Genomic DNA, 19972 nt, shown 5'->3' with positions numbered 1-19972 from the left:
GGTACGTGCTGTCCACAGCCCTTCACTGTTCTCGGAACCCTTGGCCAGTGCACTAATCTCTTTGGAGATAGACATGTTAATTTTCTTTTGCACAATACTTAGTACAGTGTCTGAATTAATTATTAACATTTATAAAATATGTTCTTTCTTAACTCCCCCATTTGCTTTGCTCACAGCCTATTCTGTCCCTTCGTGTGGCAGAATTCTGCAACCTCACCCACTGCTGAGATCGCTCGGTCCCTGATGTATTGGTATTGATTTGCTTCTAGTGGCAGCTTGTCCTAAAATGTGGGTAACAAGCAGCTGTTTCATAATAAAGTTGTTGCGTAGTACATGCTCTGTGTGGAATGCAGAGAAAGATCCAGATTCCGCGTAACAGTGCCAAAAAATATAAGTAGCCATTGTTCAATTCACAGCAGTGCTATTTCTCTTTCGTGGCCTTTTAGACTTTTTGTTGCCCTAAAATTTCATTTTGTTGGGAGCCCGCATTTTCTACCTGGTATTTCTTGACAGGATTTTTTTTTTCTACTTTAGTTTCTAAATAAGATTCTGTATTTCAAGAAAGAAAACACTTTTGCACAGCAAAGGAAGTCATAAGCAAATGAAAAGATAACCCTCAGAACGGGAGAAAATATTTGCAACTAAAGCAACCAATAAGGGATCAATCTCCAAAATATACAAACAACCCAATAAAAAAATGGACATAAGAACAAAATAGACATTTTTCCAAAGACGATGTACAGATAGATGGCCAAGAGGCACATGAAAATATGTTCAACATTGCTAATTGTTAGAGAAATGGAAATCAAAACTACAATCAGATACCAGCTCCCACCAGTCAGAATGCCCATCATCAAGAAGTCTATAAACGCTGGAGAAGGTATGGAGGAGGGCAACCCTGTTACACTGTTGATGGGAATGTAAATTAGCGCAGCCACTATGGAGAACAGTATGGAAGTTCCTTAAAAAACTAAAAATAGAATTACCTTAAGATCCAGCAGTCCCACTCCTGGGCATATATCTGGAGAAAATCACAATTTGAAGATACATGCACCCTGATGTTCATAGCAGCACTAGTCACAATAGCCAAGCCATGGAAGCAGCCTGAGTCTCCATCGGCAGAGAAATGGAGAAAGATGTGGGGTGTGTGTGTGTATATTATATATAACGGAATATTACTCAGCCATAAAGAATGAAACAATGCCATTTGCAGCAACATGGATGGACCTGGAGATTATCACACTAAGTCAGACAGAGAAAGACAAATATGATATTGCTGGATGTGGAATCTAAAAAAAAATGATTCAAAAGAACTTATTTACAGAACAGAAACAGCCTCACAGACTTCAAAGACAAACTTCATGGTTACCAAAGGGGAAACGTGGAGGGCAGGGATAAACTGGGACTCCGGGATGAATTTATATACAAGGGCTTACTGTATATAGCACAGGGAACTCTACTCAATATTCTGTAATAAACTGTAAGTGATAATCTGAAAAAGGATGAATGTATGTGTCACTGGATCACTTTGCTGTACACCTCAAACTAACACACTATGGTAAATCAGCTATCCTCTAAGATAAAATAAAAGTTCTTAAAAGAGGTAAGGTCTCCCAAATAGCCACCTCCTGGGACTAAAACAGGACTTTCTCTCAGAGCTGAGGTTGTTTCCCAGGGGTAACAGCAAGCAGGAGAGGCACCGGGTCCCACCCTGTCTCTGGCGGCGCGACCCCGCGGCCTGTCTGCCTCCGCCCACCGCCTGCTGCCCCTCCCCCACACCCCACGGACCCTGAGCCCCGGGGGTGGACCGCACCGCCCGGCTGGCCAAGCCCGCGAGGACGCCCTCACCTCCTTCCAGAAGATGAAGAGGGTCCCGCTGATGATGGCGGTGGCCGAGAGGAGGATCCGCAGGATAAGGGCTCTGCTCAGGATCTGGTCCTTGACGTTCCGCGGCGGCTGCCGGAGTGTGTCCTTGTCCACTGGCTCCACACCCAGGCTGCTCGGGACAAAACCGGACGCTTTGAGATAAACCACTGAAAAGACGTGTAGAGGTTGAACGCACAAGATTACGCTGAAGTGACACGCCAGGGTCCACATGGAAGGCCTGGACAGGTGTGGGCAGCGCCTTCAGGTCATCTTGGCCACCTCCCTCATTGCCCGGGTCCCCTCGGCTCCTTCCCGGGTACCCCCCACGGCCTGGACCCCACGGACAGCCCTGCAGGTCCTCCACCTGCGGGGCCACAGAAAAGCCTGCCCTCGGCCGACCTAATGATCCTGAACAGTGCCTGGCCACCCATCACCTGGGGGACCCTTCCACCCCAACTTGGGCCTGGCCTCGTCCCAGCTGGTCTGGAGAAATGGGGTCTGCCTTCAGCCAGCTCTGAAATAGGATCAGCCAGCAAGGCGGTGTGGGGACACCGAGGAGGTAGCACGCTGGGGGAGACCCCTCTTAGGCAGGTACAGCTGCGGTCCATCTGTGTGCGCACCCCGTTCCCAGGAAGAGCATGGAGAAGAGGTCAGCCTCTGGCTGGCCGTGGGGGGAATGAAGCTGTCACTGGCGATGATTAGATCAGTAATAGTAACACTTTAGCGGCCCCACCTCCCCTGTGCTCAGACACAGGCAAGCCCCCCCCCGTGTGCTCACATGGTCCTCCCCGCCCCCAGAGCCCATCCTGCCTCCTGTGTCCCTCTGCTGGCCTCACACCCCCTCCTCACTCATCCAGCCACTAATTCCCTAAGCGCCTGCTGTGTGCCCAGCACCACTGCAGAGCCGAGGACCCTGCAGGGGACAAAGCCTTCCCCCACAAAGCTGCATCCTAGAGTGGAGATGGATCATGATCAGATAAACAATGAAACAGTTTCCCCTCTAGGCAAAAATAAAGCTGGGTAAGGTGGCTGGGAGGGAGGAGGCTGCTGCTGGAGTAATCAGGGAGGACTTCTTGGAGGCAGTGACCAGACTTCAGGTAGCCCCGGGAGAGCCTCTGAGGCAGAGTTTGCCATCGCCTGGCCCGCCCCCCGGATGCCTCCTCCCGTGCCCGTCGTGCCCCCTGCATTTCCCCACAGCCGCTGCCTCACCTCTGTGCCGGCGGCCCATCCATGATGATGTTGATCCACAGGATCTGCATGGCGTTGAGGGGGTTGGGTAGGTTGCACACGGTGGACAGCGTGATGAGGCTCAAGGCCGAGATGCTCCTGCGGGGTACACACACAGCCGGTCACCAGCTGCTCCCAGGCCCGGCCGGTAGGGGGCGCCGGCCTGGACTTACGTGCTCAGCTGAAAGCGGACAAAGTTCTTGATGTTATGAAAAATCCCCTTGCCTTCCTCCACCGCGTTCCTGCAAGAGAGGAGAAAGTGTTTACTGAGAAAGACGGCAGGGTGGGAAGAGTCAGCCAGCTCCATCAGTTGCTAAAGGAAGTGATGGTGTCACGAGTGGTAACATTTCTCCTTGCTGGCATTCTCAGGAATAGTAGAGGACGGGGATGTCCTAACAGGTGTCACCAGCCCCTGGGGACAGGTCCCCGAGCCACAATCACCCTTCTGTCCGAAGACTGCACATAGATTATTCTCTCATCTGAGCCCCGGGACGCCAGCCCTCACCCAAGACTCCCAAAGTGTTCACCAAGCAGAAGGGGTCCCTGACCCTGCTTTCCATGGTGGGTGGGCCTGGGGACACCGTGTATATCTGCCACAGCAGAGCAGGGGGCCGCCACCCCAGGCATTTCTGTGACTAAGGAGCCACCTGAAGGGAAGCTTACATGACGGCCGAGAAGTCGTCGTCCACCAGGATCATGCTGGCGGCCTCCTTGCTGACGTCTGTCCCCGTCTGCCCCATGGCGATGCCGATGTCTGCTGACTTCAGGGCGACCGCGTCGTTCACCCCATCCCCAGTCATGGCCACGATCGCCCCTGTCTCCTGCAGAGCCTTCGGAAAGAGGAGCCCCGGGGGGGCCTGCAGCCTGAGCACCTGCCTTCCAGACCCTTTTCCCCTGTCGCTCCTAGTCTCCCACCGCACCACAGCTGGGGCACCAGGTGAGCTGCGACCCTCTCAGCCTCAGCTTTTCCTTCTGCAAGGTGGGATCACAGCCCCTCCTTTTCAGGGCTGTGGTGAGCCCTAAACCAAGACCACAGAGGGGACAGTGCCAACAACAAAAACTGTCTGGCCACCTGCTTCTACAAGGATGAAGTCATTGGCCACTGCAGCCGCTGACCTTCCACACCTCCTGAAAGCTGCTCAGGGTGGAGATGGGGAATGAGGGAGAAACCCACAGAACAAGCTAGCTATTTTCAGGAGTGGATGTTAAGAGCCTCGATTCTTACATCCTTTCATATCCAGAAAAGCCCTAAAAAGTCATCAACAGAGACATCTGCCCCTCGTGACTAGCAGCAAGCCTCCACTAAAACGTGTGCTTGTCAGCACGTCACCAGAGTCGCATCTCTGGTGTCACAGAGTCCCTCCATCTGTCCTCCCCGCTTTGGGGTGGTTCCTCAGCGCTATCTGAGATGCTGTCTCTGGGCTATCGTCCTCATTCTGCCTCAAGTAAAACTTAACTCGCAACTCTCACAGGGTGCTTTTTTGTTTTCTTTCAATTGACAACCATCAACAAAGAATAATCAGCTTGTCCCCATGAATCCATGTCATGCTCAACAGGTATTAATATTTTCTTTGAAGAATGACTGGCACAGAGATTCACTCTGTAAAACTAAAAACACCCCAATAACACAAAAGAGAAAAACACAAGCATTAAAGAGCAACTTTTCAAAGCATCTGTGTGCAGGAAAAGCACACATCTGCAGGAGTCTCACTCTAGCCCTCTTGTTTATGATGCACCGTCGCACCAGCTCTCTCCTGGGCACTGCTGCACGCCAGGCAGCTGCCAAAGGCTTCATGGGCCTGGCTTCGTTTCACCCTCTCCTCTCCTGCCTGTGAATTAGCTGGTATTGCTCACATTCTCCCCAGTTTACAGATGAGGAAACTAAGGCCTGGAGTTAATACACCAATACAGGACTACACCAAGCAGCAGCAACTAACCAAGGCTGCGTTCCTCCCTTTGCACCACCCCGTTCCCACTCCCTGCCTTTGGTGGACACGGCACGGGGCCCGCCAAGTTCTCTCCCCAGAGGCCGGGGCAGCTGCCCTGGGGCCCCCGCTGGGCCACCCGTGAGCAGAGCCGCCACCCCTGCGAGCTGTGCCCCGAGGGACCAGAAGAGGCACATGACTGACCTTGATGATTTTGAGTTTGTGCTTTGGGCTGGTCCTGTAGAAGACAGACACCTGGAGCCAGAGACGGGGGGGACAGAGCATCAGCGCTGAGGACGTGGCAGCCCTGCACCCCACGCCCTGCCAGCGAGCCCTGGGGGGACACCACCTTCCCGACGCGCTCGGCCAGCTCGCTTTGCTCGACACTTTCCACCTCTTCCCCGGACATGGCGCTCAGCTTCCCGTTGCACAGACTGATGTTCCTTCCTGGAGTGGGGAGGGAACCGTCCCTTCTGAGGGCCTGGGACTGTGGTCCCTGCCCTCGGCCCTCGCTGCACCCGCCTGACGTCGGGCCCTGCCCCGGCCACTGGGAGAAACAAGGACAAAACCGCCGCCACTCCGGCTGGAGAGCACCTGCTGTGGTGTGCGTGCTCAGTCGTGTCTGACCCTGCGGCCCTGTGGACTGCAGCCCGCCAGGCTCCTTTGTCCATGGGATTTTTCAGGCAGGAATATTGGAGTGGGTTGCCATTCCTTTCTCCAGGGGATCTTGCTGACCCAGGGATCGAACCTGCGTCTCTTGCATCCCTGCACTGCAGGCTGATTCTTTACCCCTGGTGCCACCTGGGGAGCCTGCCCGCTATGGCATGTGACCTTAATTCCATCCTCAGAACAAACTGGCAACAAAGGCCTTATGATCCCCACTTTAGAGATGAGGAAACTGAGAGGGTGGTGGTTTTCCCAAGGTCATAGGGCAGGGACGTGCTAAGACTGGACCTGCCATGGTTCTTTCTGTCTGATTCCAGAGTCTGGGATCTTCCCCCAGTGTAAGGCTGCCTCAAGACAAGAGGGGGAAGAGAACCAAGGTGCGACACCCCACGCAGAAGTAACAGACACATAGGAGGAGGAGGGGGCTGGTCCTCTGCCGAGGCAGAGCCTGAGGGTCAGAGTGGCTCACTGGTTTGCTAAGGGCACAGGGCAGACTGGGTGTGCGCTGGCAGCGATGCGGCCCGTGCAGATGTGTCATCGTGGGCGGACGGACAGCCCGAGGACACACAAGCTTCTCAGTACGCACGGGGTCTTTCCCTCTTTGGGAGAACCTGCCAATGTTTGAGGGACAAACAACCACTCGGGCGGTGGGATGCAGGTCCTTGAACATCAGAAATCTCTCCTTAGCACGTGGAAGGCAGGCATGAACTCTGCTGACCAGGTCCCTCGAGGAGTAAGTGGTGGCAGTGACCCATACCGGAGAAGGCAATGGCACCCCACTCCAGTACTCTTGCCTGGAAAATCCCATGGATGGAGGAGCCTCAAGGGCTGCAGTCCATGGGGTCGCGGAGAGTCGGACATGACTAAGTGACTTCACTTTCAGTTTTCACTTTCATGCATTGGAGAAGGAAATGGCAACCCACTCCAATGTTCTTGCCTGGAGAATCCCAGGGATGGCAGAGCCTGGTGGGCTGCCGTCTATGGGGTCGCACAGAGTCGGGCACGACTGAAGCGACTTAGCAGCAGCAGCAGCAGTACGGGTCACCCATACCCTCCCCCTCTCCCCCCGGGTACCTATTGCCAAGGCTGTCTCCAGAGCATCTCCCGTTATCATTTTCACGGACAAGCCCGACTCCGAGAGAACCTGGACCGCTTCCTTCACGCCAGCCCTGGGAGGGTCGATGATTCCGATGAGACCCAGAAACGTCAGCTTCCCCAGCTCGGGCCCGGAGGCCAGGGCCAGCACTGTGGACAGAGCAGGAAAGTTCAGGAGATTTTGATCCCCAGTCGGCCCTGACCCCACCCCATCCACGAGGGGCTGGGGCGCTAAGTTCCTGGGCCACAGCAGGAAGGGAAGATATTCCCAGTGGTCCTCAGGCCCGTGCAGGGCAGCGGCTCTTGACGGCTCAGCCACGATGGAGAGCAGGGCCAGCGACATTGTGCCCCATGAGAAAGGGGACCCTGTCCACCGGCAGTGTCGTCCCAGCCCCAGCCCAAGGGGGGCGGCCAGGAGAACATCTGTGGGCTGACACACGGGACGTTTCTGAGAGCCTGCTGTCTCTCACTGCTCTGCCCTTCTCGGTCACTGCCGGCAGACTTGTGGGGGCAGCTACCAAGGTCACGAAAAGTGTGCGGGAGGAAGACAGGCGAGAAGACCGTGGTTCGGCAGCACCGAAGCCAGGCCCGGCTCGGGAGCGATGCTCTGAGGAGGGTGCGGTGAGAACTGACCTTACTGAGTCATCTTACTGATACTGCAGGGGGGCTGTGGCCAAGAAGTTTCAACTGTGACCCCTTGGTCATCAAACTGTGGGGGATGCAGGTGGGCGTGTACCAGTGGTGCTGGGGGCGTGTGCCAGTGATGCAGGGGGCATGTGCGGGGGATGCTGGGGGCATGTGCAGGGGATGCAGGGGGCGTGTGCTGGAGATGCAGGAGGCGTGTGCCAGAGATGCCGGGGCGTGTGCCGGGGAGGCAGGGGGTGTGTGCCAGATGCAGGGGGCGTGTGATTCAGGTGCCATGCCTCCTTTCCTACCTGCCCTGCTAAGCTCTGTCTCAGCAATCTGCCATATCCTCACCTTCAATACTTGTCAGCGAGCTACTAGCAATTTATAATTCCTGCCCCCTGCAAGAAAAAACTAAGGCAGTTGAAACCAATATAGCAAACCAACGCTGCTCAGTTTCCCCTGAGGGAGTACACATGTTCCAGAGTGTTTTAGACACTTTCTCTGGTAACAGACAGGCTGGCACATGACAGCAGGAAGTGAAAGGTTTAATGTTCAGCCCATCAGGGAAGGCGTTGGCTCTGGTGCAGCAAGCTGGAAATGGCCAAGAAATGAAATGTCTGTTCACTTACAAGAACCTTGGTTTTTCCTGACAGCAAGCCATGAGCAAGAAGACCAGTCGGGAAAATCAACGTTTCTGGGGCGGCCCATTCATGTGGACCTCAGGACCTCTCCTCGCACACATGAGGTACATCTGGGTTAACAGTGTCATCTGGCGGCTAGGATGTGGGGGGCAGCCTATGTTTCATCTGCCCAGGAAGGCTCACCCTGGCTCTGCCCCCATCAGCGCCCCACCTGATGCCCCTCTGATCATTACTGTGTTGACCAGGGACCCTGCATTACTACACTTGAGAAGTCAGTGTCATGTGCAGACTCAGCGCGGGGCTGGGAACACAGCCACTGACCTCGCAGGCCCAGGGATCCCATCTTCTTCTCCTCCTGCTGGCAGAAGGCTCGCTGCTGGGGCGTCAGCGGCAGGGGGATGCCCCCGTGGTTGTACGTGGCGCAGTAACGAATCACCTCCTCAAAAGCCCCCTTCATGAAGTACGTATCTTCCCGCTCCTTGGAAAATACAGAGGGAAAAACAGCGGTCACTGCCTGCTTCAGCTCCTGGTGACCATCACCTCATCCACTCAGAGGTGTTCACAGTGGGGTCACTGATCTGTTTCAGTTAACGATGATGGTCCGGGATAAATGACCCCACTGGAAAGAGAAGTTACAGGAAATCCACGTGATGGAACCACACGCAGCCCAGAGAGGACTGACCTGTGACCTGGACACCCGCCCCCTGCATCAGGGCTCCTGGTCAATGTCGCTCAGAACATCCACATGTTTCATGAACTGGTCACATCCCAGCTTTTACATGTGTGACTGACTCCTAGGTGTCCAATTCAGGGAGACTTCCGAGCGAGGGAGGCACCATGAACTTGGCTTATGAGGATGAACCCAAACGAGCAGCTGACCTTTTCTGCTGTGTCTCTTAAGCTCCGTCTCCCTAGACTGTAAGCTCCAGGCGGCAGGTGCCTTTGTCAGTATGACCCCCAGCCCTAGCACAGCGCCCACTTACTCATGGTAGACAGTGAAGGAACTTGTATGCACTGACGCGGAAAGCTGTCCAAGACATCATTTAAGGGAAAAGAACAAATTACACACACTATACACAGCATGACCTTCTTTAGAAACTACCACCCCACATATTGCTACCTGCACCTGTAGACTCTGGGAGGCTCTATCTCTGACTGCTGCTGAGGGGCATAGTGGGAATGGGGGTGGGCAGAGAGAGAAAAGGGGCAGGATTATCAGAAGGTTCCACGTTTTAAGTCACATTTCTGTCATTTTTTTTTTCAATGAAAATATATTATCATTGCCTTTGGGGGAAAATAAGATTTGAAGGTATTACAACATTGAAAAAAGCCCAGAACATCTCTTAAGCACCAGGAATCTGTATTATACCCGTCCACTCATGGCAAAGACTTGGGGAAAAAAAAAAAAAAAGACTTGGGAAAAGTTGGCCGAGCTGCCCGCCACTGTGAATGAGATGGAAAATCTCAGCATAGACAAGACGTGACAGGTTCCAGCAAGAGCAGAAAGTTTGGAGAAAAAGGTGGAAGGCAATAAAAATCTTTTTAAAGAGAAAGAAAAGTTTTTTTCTCTCAGTAGAAGATCTGAAAAGCCACAGAAAATTTTTTTTAAAAAGGAGAGGGGGAAGATAGGGTGGGCTATCCCACCCAGGGATAGCTGGTAAGAGGTTGGTACATATTCCCCTTGGTGGCTTAGAATATATATGTGCACATACGTGTGAGGTCATCCATCTATGGTGGACACTAGGGGGTGCGTCCCGGATCCCCCTTAAGGACCAAGGATCATTCCCCCATTGCAACATGAGCTCTTATGTGTAAAGAACCCAGCATGACAGGAATGTGACTAAAGGATCCCAAGTTAGCAACAGGGTCAGCGTCATCCATAGGAACCTGTAGTCACTGTGGCAGTAATTACTCATTCACTGTACTGCAGGCCATTGAGTCTCATATGAGAACTTGCATCAGAATCCCCAGCAAACACAGACGACTGGATTCCACCCCTGGAATATCTCATTCAGTGAGTCTGGGGTACAGCCTGAGGATCTGCATTTCGAACAAATTTCAAGGAGATGCTGCTGCTGGCCCAGGACCCCACGTTGAGGACCAGAGATTCAGATGACAATCTGAAAAGCGGTCCCAAGATAATCAGAGCTTTCATCACCACCAACTGTATTTTCACGTCTTCGGATGTCATAGAAGCAGCTGGGAACTTGAAACTCATCTGACCTCTGCATTTTGCTTTGCTGGGGTGGCGGGAGGGACTGGAAGGGGACAGAGAGGCAACCTCACCTCATTCTTGGAGCTGCATTGAACTGCCATCCACTTCTGTTCCGAACTGAATGGGATCTCTTTCTTTCGTACGTATGAATCTTTAATATCTCCTAAGTCCATCTGGGGTAATAAATGGGATGTTTTTGGTGAGTCATCCTAAACCAATCTCTATGCAAAGCTCGGTCCATTTAAATTATTCATTATTCAAACCACCTCGGGCAGATGAGAAATCCAAGCATTTAGCTCACAGAGAAAGGCCATTTGCTGAAAGGTCATTTGCTTTTAAACGTCCCACCAGGAAAAAAAAAATCTCTCTTTCATCTCAGAGGCAGAGCTAGATGGTCTGCTCATAGCTGGAACCTGTGGGGTTTCTGCCAGGAGGAATGTTTCATACTTGAAGAGGTGGCAGAAGGAGCCTCTGGGAGTGGGTGCCGGTGATCACCCCGGGGGTCCCTGCCAGGCCTGACATTCAATCGATCTTCGATGCCTTTCAGGCCAGTTCCTGGACAGATCTGAGCCTCCACTTCCCCAGATGTAAACCAACCGTAATGCATCCCACTGCCCACTCAAGGGGTCAGAAAGGGTCCTTAGGGGGTGAAAAAACCTAGTCCTTTTATGTATAATAAAGCACAGAAGAAAACACATACAGTATAGGAACAGACATAGAGTACATCTGTGATATTAAATACCTCTACACCTGCCTGTGTTAGCCATTCAGTCGTGTCCGACTCTTTGCAACCCCATGACTGCAGCCCACCAGGCTCCTCTGTCCATGGGGTTCTCCAGCCAAGAGTACTGGAATGGGCTGCCCTGCCCTCCTCCAGGGGCTCTTCCTGACCCAGGGATGGAACCCGGGTCTCCCACACTGCAGGCAGACTCTTTACTGTCTGAACTGCCGGGGAAGGGTGGCCGGAACCTCCCCGGTGGCTCAGTGGTTAGGACTTCACCTTTCAAAGAAGGGGGTGTGGGTTCCATTTCTGACTGGGGAGCCAAGAACTCACATACCTCGAGGCCAAAAAACCAAAACATAAAACAGAAGCAATACTGTAACAAATTCAATGAAGACTTCAAAAATGGTCCATGTTAAAAAAAAAAAAAAAATCTCATGGAGGGAGTGATTAGGGAAAAAACACCTAAAAAGGCTCCTAAGAGGGTGCTTATTTAACTTATATGCAGAGTACATCATGCGAAATGCTGGACTGGATGAAACATAAGCTGGGATCAAGATTTCTGGGAGAAATATCAATAATCTCAGATATGCAGATGATACCACCCTTACGGCAGAAAGGGAAGAAGAGCTAAAGAGCCTCTTGATGAAAGTGAAAGAAGAAAGCGAAAAAGTTGGCTTAAAGCTCAACATTCAAAAAATTATGATCATGAAAAAAAAAATTACCATCATGGCATCTGGTCCTATCACTTCATGGCAAATAGATGGGGAAACAATGGAAACAGTGAGAGACTTTATTTTGGGGGGCTCCAAAATCACTGCAGATGATAACTGCAGCCATGAAATTAAAAGACGCTCCTTGGAAGAAAAGTTATGACCAACCTAGACAGCATATTAAAAAGCAGACATGTTACTTTGCTGACAAAGGTCCATCTAGTCAAACCTATGGTTTTTCCAGAAGTCATGTATGGATATGAGAGTTGGACCATAAAGAAAGTTAAGCACCGAAGATTTGATGCTTTTGAACTGTGGTGTTGGAGAAGACTCTTGAGAGTCTCTTGGACTGCAAGGAGATCCAACTAGTCCATCCTAAAGGAAATCAGTCCTGAATATTCATTGGAAGGACTGATGCTGCAGCTGAAACTCCAACACTTTGGCCACCTGATGCAAAGAACTGACATTTGAAAAGACCCTGATGCTGGGAAAGACTGAAAGCAGGAGAGGAAGGGGACGAAAGAGGATGAGATGCTTGGATGGCATCACCAATTCAATGGATATGAGTTTGAATAAACTCCGGGAGTTGGTGATGGACAGGGAGGCCTGGCATGCTGCAGTCCATGAGGTCGCAAAGGGTCGGACACGACTGAGTGACTGAACTGAACTGAAGAGGGTGTCATGGGTTGCATGTGTCCCTAAAGACCCACTGAAAATCTAACTCCCCAGGGCCTGTGATGGGTTCTGATGTAGAAATAAGGTCTCTGCAGGTGTGACAATATTAAGACGAGGTCATTGGGGGAGCCGATTCCAGTATGATTGGTGTCCTTTAAGGAAGAGGACACGGCCATGTGAGAACCTGCCTCACTCAGATAGGACCTTGAATCCCGCTACTAATCCAGCTCCCAGTGAAAGGACTGCCCACGCGGATAGCACAGACCTCCTACCTTCATTGCCAGGGCCACCAAGGCACCCTCCGTTGGCTGCCCCATCACGGCATTTTTTCTGATGATGGCGTTGTTGGCGACGCAGCCGGCCTGCAAGGCGGGGGTGGGGGGGTTTCTGAAGGTCGTTTGTTAGTATTTGGAGCTGCACCCGTCGGGGTCCCAGGTGCACTCAGGCATGTGGAAAGGTCCAGCCCTGAAGGCTTGACCCGTTTTCAGGGCTGGGCTGGGCTGGAAGGGAGGGACGAATTTACTCTTCAAAATGTGCCAGAATCTCCACTCAGCAAAAGTCCTATAGTAAACACTGGGTTGACCAGAATGTTTGTTCAGGTTTTTCCATTACATTTGAACGTACTTTTCGGCCAACCCAATAATTTACTGACTCAGCTGAATGCTGGCTGTCACAAAGCCATCCGGAGGACTGAAGTGGGAAGGCAGGCAGACTGGGGGTCAAGCGTGTGGGGGGATGCGAGTCCCCGCTGACGGGGCACGGGCCTTCTGTGCCCGTGGGTGATGAAGGGTCCTGGGATCAGACTGTGGTGACCACCTCGCAGACACACTGCCACCCACTGAACTGTACTCTCTGCAGCAGTGAATTCTGTGGCAGGTGATCTATAGCTCAATTTAAAATAACAACTGAAAAAGCAGTAGAAACAGCTAAGGAAAGAACAAGGGGGTGAATACAGGGGGTGTGAGGGGTGGGAGCTAGCAGGGCCTCCCAGTTCTTCCCTGACCTCCCACCTCTCCATCTCTATCTGGACTGTTTCAATAACCTGACCCCTGGGGAGTGGCCCAGTTGTCCCCAAGAACCAGTTGGTCTAACTGCTGTCTCTTTCTGCAGACTGAATCCTCATCAGTTCTGTTTAAGATGCGTGTTTATTTCCACAGTGGCACTGTTGACGCTTACCTCCACTAATTTCCCCACCGAGACGTTGGAAAACTGCTTAATGACTTCCTTGGAGGGTAAAAGGCAGACAGTCCCATTGCCGTTGTAGCCAACTCCGCTGACCTGCAGGGCAAAACCGCAGAAAGGGGTGTCCCTGGGAGGCAAGGAGACACTCCCCTGGCTGACCCGTATCTCTTTTCTGGGGCGGAGGGTCCACCCTTGAGGACATGGTCCCACCATGAGTAAGGCTTCAAGCATGACTGTGTCCCCTGCAGAACTAAGTATTCATCAGATACCCAGTGCACTTCAGTATCGCAACAGGGTGTCTTGCAGTCAGTAAAAACTATGGCTGTGAAAATCAAGTAGTAGCATATAAGACTGCTTATGTTCTAGAATAGTGGTGGACAAGCTTGTTTTTATAGAGCCAGACAGCAAATGTTTTAGCCTTTGCAGCCCATGCAATCTGAGTTGCAATTACTCAGTGGTTGGCATGCGAAAGGAACCACGGACAACGTGCAAACCACTAGGGTGTAGCATCATGCCAGCCAGAGGGTAGCTGCCTTCCATCACTCATGTTCTTGCTATTTGTATTAATGGCAAGGAAACTGTCCAATAACCCACATTTATGTCTTCCTTATTGTTTTCTGGAAGACTTTGTGTGCTTTCTCTGAGAAGATAAAGGTCTGGCAGGGCACTCCTTGGTCTCGAACCTAATGAATTCATATGGACTCACCTCGGCATGGAGCCCATCGGACGTTACGAGTTGGGTGACAGTCATTTCGTTGGCAGTCAGAGTCCCCGTCTTATCGGAACAGATGACGTTGCAGCAACCTGGCCCAGGAAGATGTCAGAGTTGATGGGAGAGAGAAGTCATCACCATCAACTTTCAGCCTTATGAAACACCCAGGTTAAATTATCATTGCACCAAGAAGCACGTTCAGTCCGATTTGTAATAATTCAACCAGCGGGAGCTCCTTACCTAAGGTCTCCACGATCGGCAGCTTCTTCACAATGACTCGCTTCCGGGCCATGCGCAGCACTCCCAGGACCAGTGTAACCGTGACGACGATGGGCAGACCCTCAGGGATGGCGGCCACAGCCAGGCTTGATGGAAAAGGCCAGACAGGTCACCTTTAACATGCACTTAATGTGATGTGAATCCCAACTGGCGTTGACCACGTGTTTACCCGGTGAAGCTCACCTGTGGTTTCTCCACCTCTCAGTTCTATTCTCTGCTCCCAATCCCATGATCCACCTGCCTCCTTCTTCAGTGTCCACTGCTCTGAGCTTTCCCCCTGCAAAACCCTATTCTTCTATCATTCATCCACACTTTAGTGTGAATTAGTCTGTCCAACATTTTGCCTGTTTAAGTACTTTCACATTTAAATTGTTGCTATTATAAAAGTCTTGGACCCTTGAAAGAAATTTCCAGAATCACACAATAAGTGGACTTTTTGGGTTCAGAAAGTCCCTGGGTTAATGGTTTAGACAGTTTCTGTGAGAAAACCAGACAAGGAAATGAAAATTGGGGGAGATGACGTAACACAGTGATGCCTTTGCCTAGCTTAGCAAGTTGTTTTGGTGTCTGCTCACTTCCTTAGGACCCCCTCCTCACTCTTTCTGTACCACGTGGCCCTGCCCTCCACAGCTGATTGGATTAGAGGAGAGCATGTGACTCAAGTTGAACCAATGAGCTCCTCCTTGGGAATCTTCACTGGAACAGCACAGAACCCCCTTCCTGTGGGCAGTGTTGTCTTGCCAGTGACCTCAGACCGATGGGGGAGGCTGGAGGGGAGCAGACTGCAGAGCTGTACAGTGAGCGTCACCACACCACACCCCAATGGGGCTCACTCTTTGCACAGCAGAGGCCTGCAGGTAGTCAGTAAATATTTGCTGAACACACAGGCATGAGTGAATACATGGCAAGTGCAAGAGCCCAGACACACCCTGGCCTCACACATACTGAGCGCTCTACACAGGTGTTTCATAACCAGAAAGCCTGGCTGATGATGTCCATCCAACCAAAGCCACACACGGCTACAATATTTCATCAAATCTGAGGTGCTGTTGATTAGAAAGGGCACCATTATCTTCTGCATCACTAAAGAAAGGAAAAATACTGCCCATTAACCAACGACACGGTGCTTTCTATCATCTCACTTGTGAGAAGCAGTCTGACTGCAGAGAAGGTAAAAAGTGAACAAGAGTGTGCATCTCAGAAGCGAAGAAATATGGTATATGAACGGTGACCTTTTACCCGGAGACAAAGACGCATTCAGCGGTAAGTTATATAAACCAAGGTGACAGTTTGGTCAAGAGACTGTGCCTGGTTTCTATGGTGACAGCAAGAAGGCTTCCTTGGCTTTATGGCATGGGCTGACAAGACCAGCTAAGCAAACATTTGCAAAGGGTTATTGCGGGCCCTTCCCTCCTACATGGCACGGGAAGGACATTGTGTGTGTCTGGGTACTTTCGTCATAATAAAAAAATTAATTGGCAAACTAATAAAGATTAGACTAGATCAGGAAAAGCAAGTGGACCTTGGCTCATACTGAAGGTCCCTTGCAGCAGAGGGAAGTTTTTAAAAGGATGATTCTCGGGTTATTTATTTTGGAGACTCTTGCACACTGGCTATCTTGCCATTTCTACCTTATGATTGAGAGACCCTGAGTGATTTCACTTCCGCTAAAAACTGAAGAGTCTTGGGGCTTCCCTCGCCCTGTCCTCCATACCTCTGCCCTGCCAGTCCTCATCCCATGGGTCCAGTGGCTGAGACTCCGGGCTCCCAATGCAGGGGCCCCGGGTTTGGTCCCTGATCAGAGAACTAAATCTCACAAGCTGCAACTAAGAGTTCACATGCTGCAGCTAGGAGACCCGGCACAGCCTAATAAATAAGTATTCAAAACAAAACAAAACTGAAGAGCCTCATTTTTTCCAAGTCACAAGTGAAATAAAAAGAGTTGGTTTTCTTTAGAGTTTACCGGAGATAGAGTGTGATGAATGGAGTGAAAGGAGCTGTTAAGACCAGAAATCAGAAATAACCTTGGGGAGGGACTTCCCTAGTGGTCCAGTGGCTAAGACTCCACACTCCCAATGCTAGAGTCCTGGGTTCGATCCCTGGTCAGGGAACTAAGACTTGGTACAGCTAAATAAATAAATAAATATTAAAAAACAAATCACCCTGGGGAGTTGGGGTGGACACAGGAGCCTATTCTCTTACAGACCTGGAACTATTTAACAGTCTTTTTGGCTCATGGAACTTTCCATGGTTGATGACATGAGTCAGGACGCATCCTCACATGGAGGAGGTTCTCATTCATCATGGTCTGAAGGCTCTGCTTATTCTGGGAGCCCCTCATGGCTGAGGCTCACCCTCTGCCCCCACCCCAGCCTCTGAAAGACCTAGTCACCTGAGCCCCCTTTCCAGCGCCTAGCCTGCTCCCCGGCCCCACTTCTTGCTGGAGTCCCAGCCAGGGTGGTTGCAGCCACAGCCTCACTTCTCAGACTGACGCTTCCTGAACCAACAGCATCCCAAGGCAATGGGATGTTAGGAATTCAGGGTCTCCCAGCCTCCCCACCCCCTAGCCTGAGTCACAGTCCCTGCAATCTGTTTGGGACAAGCTCTCCCAGGGACCCTCATGTGGTGAGGTTAGTTACGCTCAAGTCCAAGGCCCCCAGCTCTACAGCGTCCTCCTCTTCCGGGAAGCCCTGCCCTCGCCTCCAACTCCACCGTCCACAGCGAGGCCAGCAGCGCACTCCCCTGCTCCCTCCTCCCGCACCTCGGAACACGCTGGGGTTCATGCCTCCCACCACCTCCCCGCTCCAAAGAAGAGCAGAGATGGCCTGGAGAAGGGTTCTGAGGATGTGATCAGGCTCTGGAGGAAATGGCGCCCATGAAGTCCCATGTGATCAGCCCCCAAGTGACCCGCCCCCCCCCGACCCCATCCGGTCTCATCCCTCAGCCAGCTGCACCTCCTTCTGAGTTCCATGGATAAGCCAGGCTTGCTCCCTCCTCACTTCTGCCCTGCCAGTCCCCTGCTGCCGTTCCCCTGTCTGAACGCCCGCCCTTCCCATCCCCAGCAGGTCCGCATCGCTCCAGCTTCAACTCCTCGGAGAAACCTTCAGCCGCCTTTTCTGGGGACACCCCTTCCGATCTCCCCATTTTATCCCTCTCTCAGCTGTCTTCTTCACAGTACTGATCAGAAGTTGTGATTATTTTGCTAACATTCATTTAAATTGTTCACGTTTACTTTCCCTGCCAGCCTGCACTCCAAGGTCCAGCTCCAACAGCACCGGACAAGGCAAGTACACAGTAAACAGTTGTTCAACAAACTTGCACAGGGCAAGTCAACAAGCCAGCTGCCAGGACCACAGGAAGCAGGGGCAGGAGGCGAGTCCCTGTCCTGCCTGGGTGGTGGCCGGGTCCTGCTGGCTTTGGAGCAGAATGCACGGGGTTGGCAGTCTGTCTCCTCCACTCCTGGAATCCTGTAACTGTGGGCAAGTGTGCTGGCCTAAGCTTCAGCTTCTCCATCTGTGAAATGGAGACCTGCCCCGTGGAGTGGTCCATGATGAACAAGGCCATGTGTTCCTCCAGAGCCCCACCCCTCCTCAACCCTGGCTGTGCCCCCTTCACTCTCCTGAAGATTCTAGAACCAACTCACTGAGTGGACTCAACATTCAGACACCGACACCAGGAAAAACGGCCACCGAAAGCTCTGGGTTCTGTTTGCCTTTATACCATTTAGGGTGCACACAGCTCAGGAGACAGTCAGGCCACCCGAGTCAACTTGAGATCGTGACTTTGTCTATTCAAAAGAACACCTTGGGGGACTTCCCTGCTGGTCCAGTGGCTAAGACTCCATGCTCCCAGTGCAAGGGAACCGGGTTCTATCCCTGGTCAGGGACCTAGACCCCACGTGGTACAACTAAAGATCCCACATGCTGCAACGCAGCCACAGTGCAGCCAGATAAATTAAAAATAAGTACTTAAAGAAAAAAACCCTAAAAAAAAATCATCATTGAATACTTCTGTAATAGGACACACACCTGCCCACAGGTGGACTTTGCCTGCCTGCCTCTCAATGCACACAGTGCTCCATGATTTAAAAAGAGGCATTTGGAATGTTAAAAGACCCATACCGGAATCTCTTCCTGCTGCAAACTGCCAGGTAATGGTGTCCATTTATTTATACACAGATGGACTTGACCAAGTACCAGAGACGTGTGCATTCCGCCCCCAATGTAAGGTTTTCCTGCCTACACTGGCCAGCACCCCACGGCCTCCACACTTCACACTGGACACCCCGTTCACTGGGAGGGGCGTCACTGTCATTTACTATAATGGCAGTTCCAACTCAGCTGTTTGCAAACAGTTTCCTTTTTTTTGTATAAATTAGAAAGGCTCCAAGGGTCCTTGTAATAACAACTTTCTTAATTACCTGCTGTTTTCTTTAAGATGTAATTCACATATCATAAAACTCGCCCTTCTAAAGTATACAATCCAATGGTTTTTAGTATATTCAGAGTTGTATAACCATCACCATAATCACTTTTAGAACCTCTTAATCACCCTCTAAAGAACTCCCATAACTGTTGTGGTCCCTCTTTATTTCCTGACCTCATCTCCTGGCAGGCACTTTTTCTGTCTGTATGGATTTACCTATTTGGGGCATTTCATAAAAACAAAGGGCTTCCCTGATAGTTCAGTTGGTAAAGAATCCACTTGCAATGCAGGAGACCCCGGTTCAATTCCTGGGTCGGGAAGATCTGCTGAAGAAGGGATAGACTATTCACTCCATTATTCTTGGGCTTCCCTGATAGCTCAGTGGGTAAAGAATCTGCCTGCAATGCAGGAGACCCCAGTTCGATTCCTGGGTCAGGAAGATCCCCTGGAGAAGGGATAGGCTACCCACTCTGGTATTCTTGGGCTTCCCTTGTGGCTCAGCTGGTAAAGAATCCACCTGCAGTGTGGGAGACCTGGGTTGGATCCCCTGGAGAAGGGAAAGGCTACCCACTACCCACTCCAGTGTTTGACTTTCACTTCACTTCATAAAAACAGAGTCATAGCATGTGGCCATTTGTGTCTGGTATCCTGCTCTTAGGGCTTCTCAGGTAGATCAGTACTAACGAATCTGCCTGCCAATGAGGAGATGGGGGTTCAATCCTTGGGTCGGGAAGATCCCTTGGAGGAGGAAATGGCAACCGACTCCAGTATTCTAGCATGAAAAATCCCATGGACAGAAGAGCCTGGCGGGCTACAGTCCATGGGGTCACAAAGAGTCAGACATGACAGCAAGCGCCATACATTTGCCCTCCTCTTAGCCTCATGCTTCTATGGCAACCACCCTGTATCAAATGCAGTGCTTCACTTTGTTTTGTGGCTGAATAATAATCCACTGTGTGTTGCTTATCTGTCCATTAATTGATGAGCATCTAAGTTTGTTTCC

General features: G+C 51.4%; 1 protein-coding gene across 1 annotated transcript in view; it reads right to left on the bottom strand.

The window, feature by feature from the left end:
- Nucleotides 1-19972, bottom strand: part of ATP2C2 (ATPase secretory pathway Ca2+ transporting 2) — a 56877-nt gene that overhangs the window by 3888 nt on the left and 33017 nt on the right. Inside the window, exons 12-24 of the mRNA XM_065919330.1 lie at nt 14506-14630; nt 14260-14357; nt 13548-13649; nt 12644-12733; nt 10334-10435; nt 8369-8525; nt 6759-6929; nt 5368-5465; nt 5223-5273; nt 3757-3923; nt 3267-3335; nt 3076-3192; nt 1849-1996 (exon numbers count right to left, since the gene is read on the bottom strand). Coding sequence (XP_065775402.1) covers nt 1849-1996; nt 3076-3192; nt 3267-3335; nt 3757-3923; nt 5223-5273; nt 5368-5465; nt 6759-6929; nt 8369-8525; nt 10334-10435; nt 12644-12733; nt 13548-13649; nt 14260-14357; nt 14506-14630 — 1495 coding nt within the window. The remainder of the gene's footprint in view (nt 1-1848; nt 1997-3075; nt 3193-3266; nt 3336-3756; nt 3924-5222; nt 5274-5367; nt 5466-6758; nt 6930-8368; nt 8526-10333; nt 10436-12643; nt 12734-13547; nt 13650-14259; nt 14358-14505; nt 14631-19972) is intronic.

Source organism: Muntiacus reevesi, chromosome 2, assembly GCF_963930625.1.
Source record: "Muntiacus reevesi chromosome 2, mMunRee1.1, whole genome shotgun sequence".
Taxonomy (NCBI): Eukaryota; Metazoa; Chordata; class Mammalia; order Artiodactyla; family Cervidae; genus Muntiacus; species Muntiacus reevesi.
This window is presented reverse-complemented; position numbering and strand designations above follow the sequence as displayed.